At 30.6% G+C, this 20,638-nt stretch overlaps 2 protein-coding genes across 2 annotated transcripts; one reads left to right on the top strand and one right to left on the bottom strand.

Annotated features, from left to right (window-relative positions):
• The first annotated feature begins 3,161 nt into the window (after positions 1–3,161).
• Positions 3,162–5,413, top strand: LOC101212325. The gene is made up of 4 exons (XM_004144815.3): positions 3,162–3,406; positions 3,622–3,719; positions 4,020–4,277; positions 4,936–5,413. The coding sequence occupies exons 1-4, from the start codon at positions 3,286–3,288 to the stop codon at positions 5,107–5,109; spliced, it is 651 nt and encodes a 216-aa protein (XP_004144863.1). The 5' UTR covers positions 3,162–3,285; the 3' UTR covers positions 5,110–5,413.
• A 3,909-nt stretch (positions 5,414–9,322) lies between these two features.
• On the bottom strand, positions 9,323–19,268 carry LOC101206942 (tetracycline resistance protein, class D). The gene is made up of 15 exons (XM_004144875.3): positions 19,063–19,268; positions 15,462–15,573; positions 14,226–14,338; positions 14,040–14,162; positions 13,301–13,515; positions 13,103–13,178; positions 12,635–12,721; positions 12,293–12,373; positions 12,140–12,172; positions 11,484–11,537; positions 11,358–11,399; positions 10,580–10,658; positions 10,428–10,498; positions 10,230–10,334; positions 9,323–9,728 (listed from the first exon to the last, which is right to left on the bottom strand). Exons 1-14 carry the CDS (start codon positions 19,231–19,233, stop codon positions 10,245–10,247), a joined length of 1,347 nt encoding a protein of 448 aa, XP_004144923.1. The 5' UTR covers positions 19,234–19,268; the 3' UTR covers positions 9,323–9,728; positions 10,230–10,244.
• Positions 19,269–20,638: the final 1,370 nt, after the last annotated feature.

The following is a 20,638-nucleotide window of genomic DNA, read 5'->3' as shown; positions in this document are numbered from 1 at the left end:
GTTGCATTGTTTTTCCACTATATATATATATATATTTCATCCAAGCAAATGTCATTCGTATATATTTTGAAAGTATATTGACATACATATACTAAGTATACAAATTAGAATACTTGTTATAACTTTGACCAGACAAAGATATATATCATGAAAAACTAACAGATTTTAGAAACTTTGAAATAAAACATAAAATAATGATTTTTTTCTCTCCAAATTTAAAAATGGGACTGATAGACAAAAAATAGTGGATAGCCCTCTAGCTCTTCTTCTTGTCATATTTGTAAAATGGAAAAAAGGATGGTAAGATGCAAAAAAGGATGGTATGAGCTGATTTCTTCCTAAATTTGATTTTTTCCTAAATTTCATTGTTATTTGATGCAAATTCCGTTTAAAAATACACTAAAATGAAAAGAAAAAAAATTACAATCCATGTTCTCTCCAATTTAAAATGGAAAAATAAAAATTACAATCTATGTTCTCTCCAATTTAAAATGGAAAAATATTATCAAAGGTATTTTCTTAAAAAAATTGTCTTATTACATAAATTTGGAATGGGAATTGAATTTAGGACTATGGAGGTGACTGGTTGGGTTAGAAATCTTTTCAGGTTGGCTGGGTTGGTTGGGTTGACCACCCAAAATTTTCTAACCCAACTCAACCCGTAAAATATGAATTGGGTTGTCGGATTGTATTTTTTCTTTTTTAAATTTCTAACCCAATAATTGTTTAATTTTTCAAACAATCGTTTACCTTCTTATGTGATCGTTTAACTTCTACCTCCGAACGATTGTTTACTTCTTACCACGATCGTTTAATAAAATTCTCCTAACTTTACTTTTATTAAATAATATATATATATATATATATATATATTATTATTAATTTGGGTTGGATTGGATTGAACCGAATTTTTCAATTCTAACTCGAGACTCAAACCAACCTAAAAGAAATCAAAATTTTCAACTCAACCCAACTCAGATTTTAAACTAACCCAATCTATATAATATGAATTAGATAGTTTGGGTTGTGAAGTTACTTGAGTTGGATTTACACCCTAGGACCTCTTAGATATAACTAAAAAAAGGGTAAACCTGTAAAAAAAACAAAACACTAAAAGACATTTTTTTTATATAGAAAACAAATTTAGATATTTACGAAAATATATTTTCAAAGATGAATTTTAAAGCTTAACTGGATAAGTAAGACACTTTGGAAATTTAATTTGGAAAGTTAATAAGGAATAAAGAGTGTTTTTTCAACTAGCACATTAATTTTATTTTATTTTTGGTAAATTTGAGTTTCCAGTCTGTTTAGTCTCTAAAGTTTCAAAAGTAAGATTTTAGTTTTTAAAATTTGAAAATTAGTTTTAAATGGTTTCTGAAACTTCTTTGATGACTAAGGATAATATGACGTGGATTGTATTTCTTTTTATTATTGTTGTTTCCTTATTTTTCTACTTATCTTTATTTATTTTTATTTTATTGATGAGAAAATTGTTAAAAATAACAAAAGAGAGAAAATATTTAAAAAATCAAGGTGAATAGTTTGTTTTGATTATTATTAGTTTTGAAACATGTCTTTTATTGGCTTTTTGTAGACAACCACGTTGTTGACATTGGTAGTATGGATGGATGGAGGAAGGGAGGGAGGAGGTGATAGGGTGGATGGAGAGGGTCGTCGAGGTGAGATGAAGGAAAGTGGCAGTTAGGTCCTTAGCTTGTTGACAACATGGAGGAAGGCGACAGTTGGATTGACGACGACGACACGAATAGAGGTAACAATTGGATTTCCATGGTGGTAGATTGGACACTATTGACGGGGTGTGTGTTGAGAGAGAATTTTGTGGGAAATGGTTTTGAGAAAGAGAAACTGTATAGGATAGCATTTTGAGAATATGATATAACAATTATAGCACATTGTTTTAGAATTTTGCAAATATGACAAAATTTTTATTTCTCCATCCTAAATTTGATATTATTCCTAAACTACCATTCAATAGCTTATTTCTCTTCCTCTTTTTAATGCCCTACTCATTATTTATTTATGCTTCTACTTTTTAAGGCCCTAATTATTTATTTATTCTTATACTATAAAAATTATTTATTATTTATGCCTTAATCTTAATTTTAAAATATCAGTAGTACAATAGTTGTAATATGAACAATATAATATAATGGTTGTTAATTGGAGTAATTTAACTTCATTTGTGATTTTTTTTTTTTTACTTTCTTCGATGTGTATTTTGAGTTGAATTTTATTCCAAATGATTTTGTTTTATTTTTTTACATTAATTTTTTGGTTTTACTCTATCTCAGTTTCGTATATCAGTGTTGTGATATACTTATATTATATGTATTAGTTGGTTAATATATTTACTACGTAATTTCCATTTCTTCAAATTTTACGCAGTTCATTAGAATATTATTAAGTATATGAATGATGTAACTCAATGTATCATTATCAAGTATATCAACAATATATTGTTAAAGTATATCAGTAAAGTGAATCATTATCAAGTATATGAATCGAGTTTACAAGTATATATCAAGTGTATAAGTAGGACTTCAAGCATATCAAGTGCATTTAATCAATCAATTGTATAAGTGAATAATACTAAATGTATATGCAGTGTATCAGGTGTATCAAACATATATTAGTATGTTTCCGTATCGAGTGTATCAAAGAGTATCAGGTGTATCAAGTGTATCAATCAAATGTATCAGGTGCATCAAGTATATCAATCAAATGTATCAAGAAGTATCAAATGTATCAATTGGTGTATTAGGTGTATCAAGGGGTGTATTAGGTGTATCAGACGTGTATAAGGGTGTATCAACGAGGACATTTGTGACATTTTACCTCTTGATGTGTGGGTTGGGTTTCGTTTTTGCCATTTTCGCGATTAACAACCATTTGAGAAAGGAGTTTTGGGGAAAATGATTTTAAAATAACCGTTGTGGAAGAAAATGATTTTGAAAAGCTAAGACAAAAGATAGAGGGATACAATCCAAAAAAAACAAAAAGACAATTTTGTAATAGAGGTCTGCCCTTTATGTACAAACCCAAAAAAGAAAGATGAAAATAATAAAGGGCCGGATAGTCTGAAAATTGAGCCCATATTGGCCCAAGGATCGTTCGTTTGTGTCCTCAAAACTCTGTTCTCACTTCCTCCTCCCCCGCGATATTTTTCTTCCTTCCCTCTCTGTTTTGCCTCTTCTCTCTCTCATTCTCAACTCCGTCTCTGGCTATCGCTTCTCTCTGATCAATATTTCGATTTTCCTGGCTATGGAGTCTCTGATCAACGCTTCTTCTGCTGGGATCGTTTCCTCTTCTTCATCTTTTCCTATATCTTCTCCTATCAGGAACCTTCCTCTGAGATCTTTCCAAGTTCCGCACGCCTCTAAAGGTATTCATCTCTGAATTCTTTTCCAGTTTCTGTTTCTTCTATTTCTTTGCTTTTTTGTAACTCGATCGATGAAGTCGGCAGGGTTGCTTCTTGTGGGAGCTGAACGAATCCTTCTTATCGTTTGACTTTGATTAGTGTTCGAAGCTATTTTTTGTGTTGTTTGTTTCGTATTTTTTATTTTGAGTTTCTGCTTATGTCTTGGCATGTGTGTTTAGGTAACGACAACGAATCTGATTCTCAGTCTGATTCAAAGAATACCAGGAACCTTCCAATCCTCAGTAAACGGCATCTCTCCCTTTCTCCTCTTTCCAAGGTATTCTCTCTGTATATTATTATATTATGAAATTTAATGCTCTCTTTGTTTGATTTCTGCAAATTTGAAATAATCAGAATTCATGCTTTGTATAGGTAGTTGATTGACTGTATTGTATTGTACATACAACTACTTGTTGTCGATACGTCGTTTCCAATTTTTTTTTTTCCGAAAAATAAAAAACTAGTCGTAGTCTATGTTATGAAGAAGTAACTTGGATCTATGGTTGTTTTGTTTTCCATTCGATCCTTTTAAAGCTTCCAGTAAACATTTTTCTGTTTGTTTTACTTTATACATTAGGATGTTGCAATGGGAATGGTGCTTAGTGCAGCCACGGGAAGAGGGTGGACGACAGGGTCTGGCATGGAAGGTCCCCCAGCTCCGGCTGGGATGGAAGCCAAATCAGGCACAGAGAATGTATCCACTTTCCCATGGTCTCTTTTCACAAAATCTCCTCGGCGAAGAATGCTTGTGGCTTTTACTTGTAACATTTGTGGGCAACGAACAACACGGGCGATTAACCCCCATGCTTATACTGATGGCACTGTATTTGTGCAGGTAAGAGATTTTGCAACATTCATGTAATGAATTGATGTCCATATCTGACTATTTGAGTTTGAGTAGAATGGAAGCATATAGTTCCTTCTTTTTTTTTCTTTTTGTTTGTGGTTTCTACTGAAATTGTTTCATTCAATGCTCTCTTTTGGGGGAAGGATTGACGTCAATGAAATTAAAATTTGAGCATCACACAGTATTGATAGCCGCCTAACGAGTCTTTTGCATCTAATTGGTTGATAGAACCCTAGTTAAGGATGTATATTACGATTATTTGTTAGTTAGTGATGACATCCTAGTAATTAGTTAGGGAGTTGGTTATGTTTTTTTTTTAATCATAAATAGAGGCAGTAGATTTGGAGAAAGGGAAAAGTAATTTTAATAGGAGTTTCCATTGCATGAATCTCGAATGGGTCTCATATACTGCAACTTCTCTTGATGTTGCAATATATTACTATCCTTGAGTTATTTGTGTTTCTTTGAGTTCTTTAGGTGGGATCCTATCATATTCTCTCTGCTATTTTAGTTGTTACATGTTAGGTCCTATAAAGTTTGTTGCTAAGCAGTCGTGGGTAGGCAATCTGAATTAAATTTGGTGGTAAAAACAATTTATGAACTGACATGAAATTCATCAGCTTACTATTTTGTTTCATTATTATAGTGTTGTGGATGCAACGCATACCACAAGCTCGTGGACAACTTGAACCTATTTCATGAGATGAAATGCTACATCAACCCGAGTTTTAACTATGGGAGTAATGGATGGGGCGATGTGAACTTCAAATATCTGGATGTGGAAGAAGATGGAAACGACGATGTTTTCCCAATACAATGAGGTAAATACTATGCTCAACTGCTCATTGAGTATGTACATTCTGGACTCATCAGTACAAGAATAATTATTTGTTATGTATATTGTTCTATATATCAACTAGGAACCCAATTTGAACATAGAAATTCAATACATAGATTCTGCAGGTCGCAATCAGTAAAACCAAATTTTAAAAGCATCTTGATCTTCTGTTGGTTTCCTTTCTTGGAGCTTAGTTTAGTTGCAGTTAAACTTAAAAAGGACGGTGAAGGAGTTGGATTAATTTAAGAATTGTAATTACTAGTGGGGAGACTAGAGAGTTGTTTCATTCTGTCCTATTTTTGCTTCTATGGCTGTAAGTGTGATATGGTAGAAGAAAAGATAAGAATACATGATGATTGGTTTACTGCTAACCCAACTCATTAGATTTTAATGGATTAAATTACAAAATTTATGGGGTGTGTGGAGATAGAGGGAAAGATGAAATTTTTGATAAAGTGAAAAGTAAAAAAATATAGGGAAATGAACTTACTCGGTAAATGCAAACTTCAATAGTATTTACTAGTGAAGTTTAGTTGTTTACATCAAGTGGTGGGCCAAACAGCTCTTTATTTTATAAATTTCAGGTTTGGCTTCTGAGTTTATTTCTCCTTTGAACTTTTGAGAATACTAATATAGTCCTAAAACTTTCGATTAAATCCATCAAAGTGAAAGTTCAGGGTTTGATTAAATCCATACTTTTAATTTTTTTTTAATTTGTTGGGATCCATCAAACACAAAATCTGAACTAGAATTGGAAGTTCAGAAATCTCTTAAGCATTTCTTAAAGTGTCAATTTCAAAGTTTAGGAATTAACTTGTAATTTAACTATTTTGATTTCTTCCGGATGAGTTGATTTGGGACAACTTAGGAAATTTGGTCATGATTGTCTTTTTGCTGGTGCTGAAAAAATTGTCTGGGCCGAATTTAGGGAGAGATGAATCATTTGGTTTATTGGATGATTTAGAGCAACTTTACTCCTGGAATGTTTAGAAATAGAAAGATTGGACAGAGATAAAATTTTGTCGGGCGTTTGATAAAACCTCATAAATGGTCTTATAGTACTAGAGGTTGATTGAGTTGTAAGTTTGTAACTATCCATGTGATCTGATAGCTACTCTTTTGGATTTACTTGATTTTGTGGGTTAAGTCGGTTATAACACAAAAAAAAAAAAAAAAAAAAAAGTTGGGTAATTTGGTTTAACGGTTGATTTCAACCGACTTAGATAGTTTGGGTGTAAGAAGTTTGGCTTGCATCAGTTTTGAGCCTCAAACCAAGCTGAATATATCATAATTTCGTTCAAATTTTATGAATTGAAGTTGTACTACGCATCATATTGTTTGAATCAATAGTAGGGGTAGGGGTGTAATCAGTTCAGTTTGAGCCTCAAATAGAGTTAACTGATTATAATTTCATATCTCATGCAAATACTAAGAACTAAAATGAACTGCACATCAACAAGCTTGAACTGCTTGAATCCGTAGTTTATCGCTTCAAGTGGTTTAAGCTGTCGGTTATTGAATCTTATGGTAGTTGACGTAATTGGTTGTGCTAGAATGTTGAAGATGTGGCCTAGGAGCAGGGTTGTTCGATGAAGGGTTAGCCCACTCGATGGTAACAACCGTGAGAAAATAGGGGTGACTAGATAAATGTTAAAATTAGATGTTTATTTTGATAGGAACATTAGGCCTGTGCAACGAAAATCTATCGAATTTTACCCTAAATGTCTAAAAACTAAAATGAAACCTTAAGGGGGACGTTTGAGGCGATAGTGATTTATAATAGTCTGAAGATCATAATAATCTTCGTTTGGGGTGCAAACTATTATAGTTTGTATTATTATAGTATGTGTTTGAGTGGTAGACTTGAGGAGAGTGGATTGAACTATTTTAGTTCAACTTCACATTTTGGGCATGTATTAAGCAAAGGGGGATCAATGTTAATTTACACCTCTATTTTACGTTGAAATTCTTGTCACACGGTTCCATTCTCTTGGTTAGGTGCATTTTGGGACGACTGAAAGTTTTGTTTTTATCGTGGTCAATCTCGATTGAGATCGACCTCAAGATTATTCTCAAGTTTTAAAACTATCTAAAGGAAATTTCTTGGTCTCTCTTGGGAACAACTTGAGGTAACCTTAGCCTGTGATCATACTATATTAGCTTATATTCTTTAGTGTACGTCAAACATTTAGGCATAAAATAAAGGGAGTAAAATAGCCTTAATTCTCTTTTGCTTAATTCATGCCCCAAACGTGGAGTGAGCCAAAATAGCACCATCTACTCTTCTTAAGTATAAGGGTCAAACACGCCCCAAGTGTTCTTTATGAAATCTTTAGGTTAATTTCATGAAATCTCATTGTTATTTTTAGTCTAATATACATGCTATGAAAAACTCGTAGTTATTTGAAATCTCATAGTTACAACTTGTATAGTGACTCCCTTAAAAAATTACAAATCTTGAAATTAACCTATTATTTGAAGTATGATTTTGGTGCAAATAAGAATGCAAATTTGTATAATTTGACATTCAAAATTGAAGTTCATATGAATTAAAATTTACAATTATGAACTAAGCAAGATCTTGATCTTCCTCTACAACATACTCGCTATGTTAACGTCTGTTTCTGTTGAACACGTCTTTAGTTTGTGTTTGCAACATTAAGTCGTATTGTCTACTGAATAATATGTTTTATATTTACCAAGGACTGGTCACACATTGAACTCAAATCTTGTAAATTGTGTTCCACGGAGTAATTATGTACGTCTTGAATAAAATTATTTTGAATGATTGCAAATAATGTAATTAAATAATGTGCATGCTATACAATTAGAAAACAAATCATATTCAAATTCTTAACATGCAATAATAGTAAGGGACATCGAGTGTGATAAATTGTCTCGTAATTGACTAGTACCAAGAAAAGTAGTCATCTGATACAGTTGCGTGTGTTGATTCTCGTGCACAATAAACATGACGTGTATGACTACATGTCATATACTCATGAATCTTACTCTGATCGTAATTGTCTCGTAAATCAATTTAGTGTGTAGTGTCGGGTTTGTAAAGCACAATGATGGTTGGATTTGCAACATACCAAACTGTCGCAACATATGGTCTAGTAAATGCAACTCAACGATATAGAAGCATATTATAGGGCTCATGTAAATCTATACCTCTTCACCATTATGACATTGATCAGATAGTAATGTCATAATATCAGGTGTATATGGTGTTCAATTAATCGATTAAGATAAAACAAACATAAGTAGACAACACTTGTATGGTACATTACATTCTGAGTGTGTATTAGTTAAATATATGTTTGTACGTCAACAACATATTTGTTGATTGTTTCGATGCAGGTAGGACATTACTCCATCTAGTGTGAAAAGAATTAGTAAGTTATAAGTGAAAATTTTATTTTAAAAACAATATATATATATAATACTTGAAACTTAGTGGTCGAGCAATTGGAACCTGTAATGCAACTTATTGTCCTACAATAGGAAATTTGACATATGTCCTTATTTGAAGTAACATTATTGGCCTGACTATTTTTAAGGATTAGGATTATACATTACTGGCTCAACACATTTACCAGATCGTGTGTTGTGATAGTTCGGTATGCAACATATCATTGTGCTTTACAAATCCAATTTAAGTGGTAGATGTGATCAAGATGAGGTAAGATTCATGAGGAGTATATCACATGTTGTCATACTCGTCATGATTATTGTGCACGAGAATCAACACACGAGCAACTGTATCATATAACTACTTTTTCTGGTACAAGTCAATTATGAGACGATTTATCACACCCGATGACCCTTAATAATTTTGTATGATAAGTTTGGAATATGATTTATTTTCTAATTGTATAGCATGTACATTATTTGCAATAATAATCTTGTTTAAGACGTACACAATTATTCAATAGCAAGATTTGACTTCAATGTATGATCATACCTTGGTAAATGTAGAACATATTATTCAGCAGACACGAATCAAAGATGTGTTCTATAAAGACGACGATGGTGTTGTAGAGGAAGATCAATAATTGTAAATTTTAATTTATATGAACTTCAATTTTGAATATAGAATTAAACTTATTTGCACCAAAATCATACCTCAAAAGTAAATTTGAAGATTTGTAATTTTTTTAATTCAATCTATCATAAGCCATGAGTTTACAAGTTTTAAACTTCAAATATGATGAATCGTGGTATTAACAATTCACTTGATTTCTAAGAACAATCTATGGAGCAATTCTCCGCAACAACCTCCTCCATATCATAATTTAACAACTCTTTTCTCAACCTCTAACTTCTGTTTTCCAATTTAAAGAAGAAGAAAGAATAAATAAAAAAAATAAAATAAAGCATTCCTTAAAGAAGTATCAATTCAAATATGCATTTTAGAAATTGATATACCTCTAACCATGCCAAAGTCCAAAATTATAATTTAATTACATTTCTAAATTGAAAATTTCTAAAGAGTTCGATAACACACCAGCAAAATCCAAGAGGTTGCATCCTCTGTGACTTGCGTACTGGAATAGGAATAATCTCCTCGAAGCCCCATGTTTGCAAAGATCCATTGCCTACATAAAATATGCGGCTCAAAAAAATTGTACAAAATGAATGTTACTTTCTCAATCGTGAGCACAATCATATAGGAGAGGCTTCAATCTTGAATGTATTAGAAAAAATATCAATTTATATCCTTAAATTTAACTAAATTCAGTTAAAGTTCCGTATTTTTTTTAAATATACTAATTTACACTCTTAAGAAATTAAAATTATCAATCTTACATAAATGAATCAATTTACACTTTTAGTCAAATTTTCCTTTTAGATTTACCCATGCATTTACTCTAATAATCCATTTATAAAATCAACACGTGATGAAGTCTATGAACGTTTGAGAATTAGTGCATGGATAATTTTCAAAGGTATTTGTGAAAATGTATTTGTAATTAAGATCTAAAATTGTTACTTATGAAAATTTTAGGAAGAAACTTAGTGTAAATTAATAAAATTGGGATTTAAATGGCCACAAAAAGTTGAGGGGTCTAGGTATTTCCCCTATATAATGGACATACCGAAGACTACAACGTCTAGGCTTCTATGCTGCCACTGATACTGGGTTGTTGACTTAAGCTACTAGGGGAGGCCATCATCATGAGGCTTAGAATCAAAGCAATCACCTGCATAACATTTTTTTTTTGTTTTTTTGGTATAATTGTTTAAGTAAAGGCATATGGAGAGGATTTAAAACTGGTAGAAATTTAGGTACTTACTGAAGTGATGGCGATACACAAAAGGCTGAAGCCGGGGAAGTAGAAGGGTGGATGGTCAGACAAGAATAAAGCTGAATATCATCAATGAATTAAAGGAAATTGTCAAATTGAATCTCCTGTGTTTGATAGAAAGGAATTTAATTAGTTCATACCTGTAAGAGGACTGAAAATTATGGGAGCTGCAATTTGGGCGAGAGAGCTTAACCCTGAAAGGCATCCTTGTATCTTCCCCTAAATTAATGAGTTATTATTTGTGTAACGGAGTAAATATGTTGCAATTGAAAAATTAGGGTAAAAAAAGTTTGATTGTGATTAGTTTTTTATTTGAACCCTCAAATTTAACCAGTGTTAAAATCGAACTCTTCAAATTTATATAATTTAAAAATTATAACAATTATATACGTTCAATGGTTTGTTCCTACAATTATTGTAAGTTTGAGGTTTCAATTTCAACATTTATAAAAGTTTGTTAAATTTTTACAATAAAGAGGATAAAATTGCAACTACCACTTGTAATTTACCTTTTAATTTTTTCTTTTAGTTTAGATTAATTTTTTTCTTTTAGTTTGGTTAATTAATCTCTAAAGCTGGGTTGTAACCTTTAAATATAAGGGTCTCTAGGTTGTAAGAGGTATTAATTCCAGGAATATACAAGAGTTTTTCAAGAATTGAGTTCATGATTTTGGTTCACACTATTTGAGGTCGATAAATAGATACATTTTATTTCTTTAGATTTAGGAAGTAATGGTAAATGATCACTAAGTTAGCATCAATGTTGACTAACGGTGACAAATTGGTGATAAATTTTAAGTGGAGTGAAAAATGGTTTCAATTTTAAACTATTGTAGACAGGGAAATGAGATGGATGATTTAACGGTTGATGAATATGAAAACTTCGTTAGTAAAAAAAATGGGAACATCTTTATTTACCTGCTCATATTGACTAACTTGTTTTGATACAATGCTGCGTAGCTGTAGAAATCCGAGAACCCAATGAGCAATGGTCATGCATCAGCGAGAAGAAACGTATACAGAGGGGAGAAATTTAAAACTTACACATGGGCTCACAAAAACAGAGAAAATAAAAAATATAGTTACAGCATAAGGAACCTGTACAAGAAAAGGAAAAACATGAGAATTGAAAAACAAATGATTTTAAGGGATTCCTCCTAACAAATATATAATGACACATTGATGTTTTTTATGTAATGGTTAGGATTACTCCTACCAAGTATACTCCAGGACAAGACAGAACACAAAAACACTAAAATATAGAAATATGTATTGCAATTGTAATATCAACGAAAAAACTACAATATATCATAATCTTTGGGGAAGACTAGTCTTTCCCAAATTTCCTAAAAAAAAATCCCAAAAGTTTCTGAACTCCTTGCTTCCAATCCGCTCCCTCTATTTATAACTAAAAAGCTTAACAAACTTAATAGCTATAATAATTATTGATATTCCCCTTCTCGTAATCATACTAACAATCCTAATATTTTTCCTAACTGGGTTTTTACCATAACGAGATTTAATTTACATCTCAAACCTAGGGAAGAAAGAAGAAAATTATTTCAGCTGCATCCTAAGTTAAACCCATTTTGGTACATTCTTGTGTATGTGTTAGAGTGGGATGCTAAAAGGCAATGCAAGAAAAAAAAAATCTCTGCATAGGATTGTTAGGAACTCTTGATAATTGGAAAAGTATTTACCCAAATTGCCCAGGCAATGCTGTTAATGACCGTCTGCAAAAAATCAACTTGAAATGAGCAATGCTGGTTAAATGTAAATGCTTCATTGTTTATATAGTAGATAAGGGAAAATTTTGATCATGGAATACTAAATAGCGAGTCCGAGGTGCTTACACCGATGCTTCCCACCAAAAGACCTAATGAAAGTAGCTTATCTTCAGATAGAACAGGAACCAACAGGGGCATCAAAACAAGCTGCATATATGTATAAAGCAGTGTATTAAAAGAGGAGAAAGAGCAGAAGACAGAGTGTAAAGAACCAGACCCGTTTGGAATTGCAATAGCTTTTCAAAATAATTGTCGACAATTTTGTTTTTGTTTTTTTTTTTGTTCCTAAAATCAGTTGTAATATGAGTGTCTAGTGTTTGATAAATTACAGCTTTATCTTGAACAAGTTGGTTTCAAAGGTTTAGATAACCTATTTTATCAAACACAAATAAAGCAGGTAGATTCTACCTGCGAGACGGTTCCTGCCACCCCATTAAGTAGCATCAAATCTGCGAACTGGTCCTTATCAAAGTGAAATCGAGCTTTGAAATAGTACTGCAATGCGATACAATTTAACTATGAGAGATGTTTAGTAGCTGTTTTCCCGTTGTTCTCACCCCGAATAAATATATAAAATAGATATCTAAGCATGCTTTTATTCAATTTTTATTCTAAACTAGGAAACACTCTAACAGCTTAACAAAGTCCTGATTTGTAGAGGCATTGGAAGATGCAAATTTTTCTTGACATTATGCATCTCTTCAAGTCTTTGTTTCATTAATCTGTCAACAATTACATATGTCAAACTTGGAATAGAATTTCCATTAGCCCACTTGAGACCCTTGAATATTTATTTCATATATTTCAATGCAACTACTTCTGGCCTTAAAATCTCATTAATTATGAAGGTAATTCTGTAGAAAAATACTGATATACCAATATAGAGGCTTGAATCCCTCCCTCACCGAGGCCAGTAAAGAATACAACAACTGCGGCTTTTGAAAGTAGTGTACTGTAATCAATGAAGTTGTATCCTATTGTTATTAAATAGTATGGCCTACTGCAGAGTCATAGGAAGAATGTTCTCTTCTCACAGTAAAATGATCATGCACATAGCTGACAAATCTTACTTACCTGCTCTTGAATAAGGTAATAACATCATGCAGAGTTGGCATCTTTCTGAAAGGTTGCGTCGGTCTCGGCAATTCACCACCATCGTCCTCACGGTCGGTTAATTCCGGCACTTCTTCCTTCAACATTGGCTGTACTAAATCACTTCTACCAGGCAAACGATCCTTGAGAAAAATTCTCATGTATACAGTTGCGACCATGGAGAATACTGCAGCAATCTGATTGAAATGCACAGTAGAACAATATATCATTGAATCTCAACATAAACTATAGAACAAGAGATGAGTGGACATTTACGATTGTAGAGGAACAATCTCATGTATATAATGGGGAATGTAGATGAAATGGCAGCAATCGACTAGAAATATACGGCAGAACAATAACACTATCACCACCATTGAATCTCCAAACATAAACTACAAAACAAGAGATCAGAAAAGACTGTAAACAATCGGAATCACAGATGAACATTCTAAAAAATCTCATGGAAATACGTTCAACAGATCCATAACAAAATCACTACCGGTCTACCATTGAATCTCAACACATAACTATAGAAAAAGAGAGCAGTAGACAGTTTGATCATCGAGAAATGTTCTCATCGTAAAGAAATCAGCAATAATTTGATGGAAATAAACAGAAAATCCAAAAGCCACAAAACTATGCATTGAATCTCGAAACATAGAACAGCAGAACAAGAGATCTGTGTAATTGATTTGGCGGGGCGAGAGAAGAAAAGTACCGGAAAAATGTAGTCAGTAGCGAGGAAGCGAGATGCTAAGGTTCCGCAAACAAAAGCAGCAGAGCAAACTCCAGTAAACAAACCAAATGCGGAAGCTCGATTTGCAAGTGAAGTGTTGTCTGCCTGAGAATGGAATCGGAGGATGAGATTGAGAATAAATTGGAAGAAGATGAGTAAAGAAATTACCAGATAAGCGAGAGCAAGGGAAGCAGCAGTTCCTTCAGAGACCATGGCAGTGAGAGTCCTCGTAGCGTAATATGCATAGAAGAACCTTCTCTCCCTGCTGTATGCCAATATCGCTGCGCGCCAACCCAATTATCAAATCGCCGTTAACGCGCCTTTCACAAGCTAACTACTTCTACAGGCCTTTTTCGAACGTTAAATTACAAACAAATAGTTTCAACTCTCTTTCTCTTCTTTTCTTTATTTTTCCAAACAAATTAGGAAAAAATATATAGTAAAAATAAACAAGTACTAGGACTAAAATGATTTTTTAATATATAATATAACATGTATATTATGTACAAACCGGTTTATAATTATTTTTAAATTTATTTAATTTGATTTATTTCAGTTCAATTCTAATTTGTCAATTTGTTTGTTCATTTCAATCAATAGCATACATCACATCACATCGATGTGTTACTCTCAATTAATTAACTCACATGTAGGGATTGTTTGAGGTGAGAATTATCTAAAATTATAATAAACATCTCTTGTTATATTAAATACTATTTAAAAACCTTTAATAGGTTCATAAATACTATTTCAAATTGATAGTATGTTTACTATTTTATATTTATTATTTTTTTATTTTTACAATAATATTTATTATTATTTTATCAAACCAGTCGTTGTTATAACTTAAGTTATAATAGCATACTATCGTAATCACATTTCACATTCCAAACATTCTCATCAACAATAGGTAGAGTGGGTGGGCCGGTGAAGCCCAGACAGATGCAATGATTAGGGATAATTTTTCTCTAAAAGTGAAATAATTAAAACCTCCAAAAACTCAATTGAGGAAGTTGGATTACCATCCTAGTGCACTCGACATCTTGAATATCACAAAAATATAAAACATGAAAGTGGTTTTAAATTCTAATACAACAAAAGCAATAATGATAAAAGGCAATGATTATGTAGACAAAACGTGGATGGAAATAGAGAAGTTGAGTACTAACAAAGAATATGAATTGATAAAAGAACAGTAACCAAAAATACTCCCACTCCCAAACAAACTAATCATTAAATCCAGTCTTTCATTTGTAGTTATATTTCAATTTTGGCAATATCTAATGAATTTTTAAATCTTTAAATTTATAAAACAAGACTAGTCTAGACTTTGAATTATGTCAAAATCACATGTAAAATATAAATCCAAAAGAGGTAAAGTATATGGAAATATAAATCCATTACCGAGTGGGATAATGGAGATTGCGGTAGGTAATGTAAGCAGGGCTTTCCTTCCGTATTTGTCCGACAAATTCCCTAGCAGTGGCGTTATCACTACCGCTCCAAATCCTGATAGCTGCTAATTTCCACCCACAATAATTAATTTCACAATTTTTCATATATATAACTTAGATCTTTTTTATTAAAAAAAATAGAAAAGATTAAAATAGACAAAATTCATTACAATTAGTTTTTATATAAATATTTTGTGAAAAGTGTTCTATTTTTTACAATTTTTCTATACATACATAGAAGTAATTGAGCTAATTTATATCTAATTTCTCTAGATAATTTATTTGATGTTATGGTATTTAAGTATCTACATGAATGTGCTTCTAATTAGCGCTAAATCACTGATGATGTTAACTTTCATATATATATATATATACATGTTTTTCATTTTTATTACTAAATTATCAGTTTAATTTTTAATTTTGCTTTTAAATAGTTAATCGGTAGGGTTGAAACAAATACAGCTTGAAAAAAGTTTTTAGTTGCCAAATAGTTACGGAAGATCTAAATTCAGCTAATTGATGTAAGAAAAAAACTTAAAAGAACGCGTTATTCAAACTTTTGGTTGAATGTGAAACAAAAAGTCAGTAAATAAAAGTATTGTTGGTGACTAGACCTACTAAAGTAGAAAACTTTAGAAATACGTGAAATAAAGCTAACTTAATTGTATGATAGTTTGAAAAGATTAATACACACCAATAAATACTACACTCTCACGTATTGGTTAAAGTTCTCGAATTATTTTTTTCAGAAAATGAAAAAGTAAGCGAACTTTAAAAAATAAAAAAATATAATGAATGTTTGGATTTAAAAATTGAACCAAAACTTAATCTAAAATAAAAGAAAACAAAATATAGATTATTTCTTAAACTTTTTGTTTTCACTTCAAATATGAAAAACAAAAACAAAAAAAAAAAATTCTTTTATTTCAACCACAATTTCATTTTTGAACTTCCATATTTTGAATAGGTTATTTATTTAGCTTTTTTTTTTTTTTTTTAACATTTAGATTATTTGAACCTTCGTATACAGATATGAAACATTTTTGGAATGAATAATTTATAAGAAGATGTGGTTAATATAATATTCAAATAAGTATAAAAATTAAAACTTAATTTTGAAGGGTTGAATAGAATTTTTTAAACTTAAAAATGAAAGAATAGATGTGCACTACAACGAAATTATGAAAGTGGAGTATGCACTTTGTTGGGAAGAAGTTAGAAGAGTGGGGGCAACTTCCGCCCCAATCACTCCACGAAGTTTATGAAACTTCCCTTCAATGTAATAAGGCAATTTATGAGTGCCCAAAGATGGAGACGGAAAAGAAAAAACAAGAGAGAGTGCTGGTGGGGACCTATTTTCATCTTTAACATTTCTTTCCCATTTTGTTTTCTCTCTAATTTAAAAGAATATTTCACTTTCACTTTAAGAATATATATATATATATATATATATATATATAAATGTTATGTCATTTTTAAAAATAACAGTATAAATTAAAATAATTAAACTCTAATAGAATTTTTGGTTTTATTAATGCTATAAAAATTAATAGACTTATTTTACCGTTTATCAATACATGTTATAGAAGCATATCAGTCTCTATCACTGTTAATCCACTATTAAATATATTGTATGTTTGAAGAGTAATTATATGGGATGAAAATTGATTTTACATAATTATAAAATTCTTTAAAATTAATTTTTTCACTATAGTTTGTCCTCATTTTGTTTATTAATCATTTAATAAGATTACCTTTTTTAGTTAAATAATTTTACAAGTAGAAAATGTTGTTTTTAGTAATTTAATAATAGAACATTTTAAAAAGTAATAAAGTATTAAAACTATTTATAATTATAGAAATCTTTTAAAAAATTTCTATATTTTATAAATAATTTTTTTTATCTATAACAATTTCTTTTTAATACTTCTAAAACATGTTTTGAAACAAAATGTAATAATTTAAACTTATTTTTAAAAATTTGGACGCAAACATCAAAATGATAAAATTGATTTACAAAATGAATTGTAATTAAATCTTATTTTTTCTAAAATCATTATTTCAACTCTCTTAAATAAATACAAACATGGTAGGAAAAAACCTACATAATTTGTTTTGAAGATAAATTATATTACTATGGAAATATTCAATACTGTTTTTTTACCCTAATACTAATAGATTCATGTTAATATTAATAGATCAGTGTGACTATTTTAAAAAGACGAGCACTCACAAATTATGGATAGAAGTGTTATGTGAGAAAATATAATATTAGAAAAATTTATGCACCTTAAGAAGTGAATTATTTGTCGTCTTCAAAATCTATCATTCAAACATATGTCGTCTGACACAAAACAACTTGTGTCCAATAATGTACTATGCTTACAAAAGCTTCAAAATTATTAGAACTTATTTTAGAAACAAAAAAAGAAAAAAGATATTAAAAGGTAAAGCCCATTTTGCCTAACATTTAAATTATCTTTAGAAAATTAGCCTAAAATGTAAAAATTTCTAACTTTGCTAACTGCCGCAGAGCGACTTCACCGCCACCACCCACTCCCCCCATCAGTCATCACGGGTTACGGCAACCGCAAGATTCTTCTTCTTCTTCTAAGACCTCTAAGAGTCTAAATAATATATATATTATACATGTTCAACTTCTAAACTTGGCCAATAAAATCCTTTGAGCTCTACTAATAGTGGAGATGAATTGAATGTGTATATATAAACATATATTATACCTTATAAAAAAAGTAAAAAGTTGATGTGCTTATCTTTTTTTTTTCTCCTTTTTAATTGACAAGTTGGTTTTAAAGTATGTTGTAGTTTTTAGTTTTTTCCATTAAAGCATGATTTAACTGATAATAAATGTGATTTTAACTATTTTAAAAATATTCTTGGAATAATTTTAATGTGGATAAACAAGTTATTTAATATTCAAGAAAGTAGATTAAGCAAAACAATTATTTTTTTATAAAGAAAATAGTATTCATGTCACATATATATAATAGTAATAATAATAGGTCATTTGTAATTAAGAAATAGATAAAAGAATATAAATACTTTATTAATGTACAAGAACCTTAATTCAAATTGAGTATTATTAAAAACAAAGAAGTAACAAATTCAAATCTTCACCTCAAATTTATTCTAAAAAATACTTAGATATGTATTACACCTACGTTAATTTAATAGCCCCTTAATTTTTTTTTGAAAAAGAAAAAATAAAAAGTGGAATATAATTAAAAAAATATTAAAAATTCACGAGATCAATAGCCTAAATCCCACCGTAAAAAAAGAAATCAATTCAGAAAAGCTATACTAAGATTTTACAAATCTAACTTTAATTGATTTTATTTGAATTAATTAATTTATCACTCGTTTAACAATCCACTAAAAACAGTTAAAATAAAATAAAATTCAAAATTGGTTGATAATAAAGCAATGAACTAAGCAAAAACTTGAGAAAAAAATTGTAAGAAGAAGAAGAAGAGAGGAAAGTAAAAGATATAAAAAAGAAAAATTAGAAAGTTTGATTGTTGAATTATTACCGCCTGCTGGGAACCGGTGAGATAGATGGCGAGAGAGCATTCATCACGGCCGGGACAGAGCGCCGCCATGGTGACGTCGGTTATCGCCGGCAACACCATAATCGCCGCCGCCGTAGAGAGAAAGACCGTTACAAAAAGATGCCTTACTCCACTAGTAAACAACTTCACCATTTTTCTTTTTCTCTCACAACTTCTTCTTGTAATAATTATTGTAGTTTATATATGTTCGATTCTGAATGCTTTGGGTTTAATTCATAAGTTTGCTTTCGGCTTAATCGAGAAAAAGAGTAGGCCCAGTGGAAAACATAAGGCCCAATTCAAACATAAAATGGAGCAAAGTAGAAAAGAGACCCGCTTAAATTATTTGAGATTTTACAATGAATAACCTTTTTGGCATATTTAAGTATGTACCCATTTTCTAAACCATACGCAAATATAGCAAATTTTGTATTTTTTTTTAAATATTTCGAAATTGTCCTTGTTTTAAAAGAAATGATATTTTACAATGAATAACCTTTTTGACATATATAGCAATTTTCTAAACCATTTGCAAATATAGCAATTTTGTAATCTTTTTAAAATATTCCAAAATTGCCCTTGTTTTAAAAGAAATCTCCACAATTTTCTAATTCTCCCTAATTTTCTCTTATTCTCCACGATTTTCTCCATTTTTCATCTTGACCGTCGTTTTCTCCATTCTCCATATTTACCGTCTTTTTCTCCATCTTCACCATCGTTCTTCTTCATCTTCTTTGTGATATTCTCCTATTTTAAGATAATTTCTTCTCTCCACGATTTTCTTCCATCTCACTTTGATATTTTTTTAGATGTACTTCATCCAATTTTTACAATTTGATTTAATTTCATCACTATAGGTTTGATTTTGTTCAATTCAATTGATTTTACCAATATTTTTATATTAAAAAATGTGTTTAATTTCACTTGTATTGGACTTTAATAGTTTGAGGATTCATAGAAATTGAGCATATTAAGAATTTTTCTATCCCTTCTACAACTTTAGGTTAAAAGAAATTGAGTTTTTTTTCCTAAAAATATTGATGAATACAAGTTATCACTGATAGACTATTAGTTGGATTAGTTAATATGAGCATAGTGATGTTAGTCTATCATTGATAGATATGTATCCTAGTGCAACGCTAATATCCTATGTTATCATGATAGTAGTCTATCAATGATAGACTCGTATCCTAGTCCATCACTAATAGTAGTCTACCAACGATAGACTCTTATCCTAGTCCATCAGTGATATTAGTCTATCAGTGATATTAGTATATCAGTGATAAACTCTTATCATAGTTCATCACTAATAGTAGTCTATCAATGATAGACTCGTACCTAGATCATCATTGATATTAAACCCTAAACTCTATCTTAGACCATCACTAATATCCTAAGTTATCATTGATAGTAGTATATCAATGATAGATATATATCTTAGTCCATCACTGATAGTAGTCTATCAATAATAGACTCGAATCCTAGGCCATCACTGATATTAGTCAATCAGTGATAGACTCTATCTTCTATAATGCTATGAGTGTAACACTAGGATGAT

This window comes from Cucumis sativus, chromosome 7 (genome assembly GCF_000004075.3).
Source record: "Cucumis sativus cultivar 9930 chromosome 7, Cucumber_9930_V3, whole genome shotgun sequence".
In the NCBI taxonomy this organism is placed as follows: domain Eukaryota; kingdom Viridiplantae; phylum Streptophyta; class Magnoliopsida; order Cucurbitales; family Cucurbitaceae; genus Cucumis; species Cucumis sativus.
This window is presented reverse-complemented; position numbering and strand designations above follow the sequence as displayed.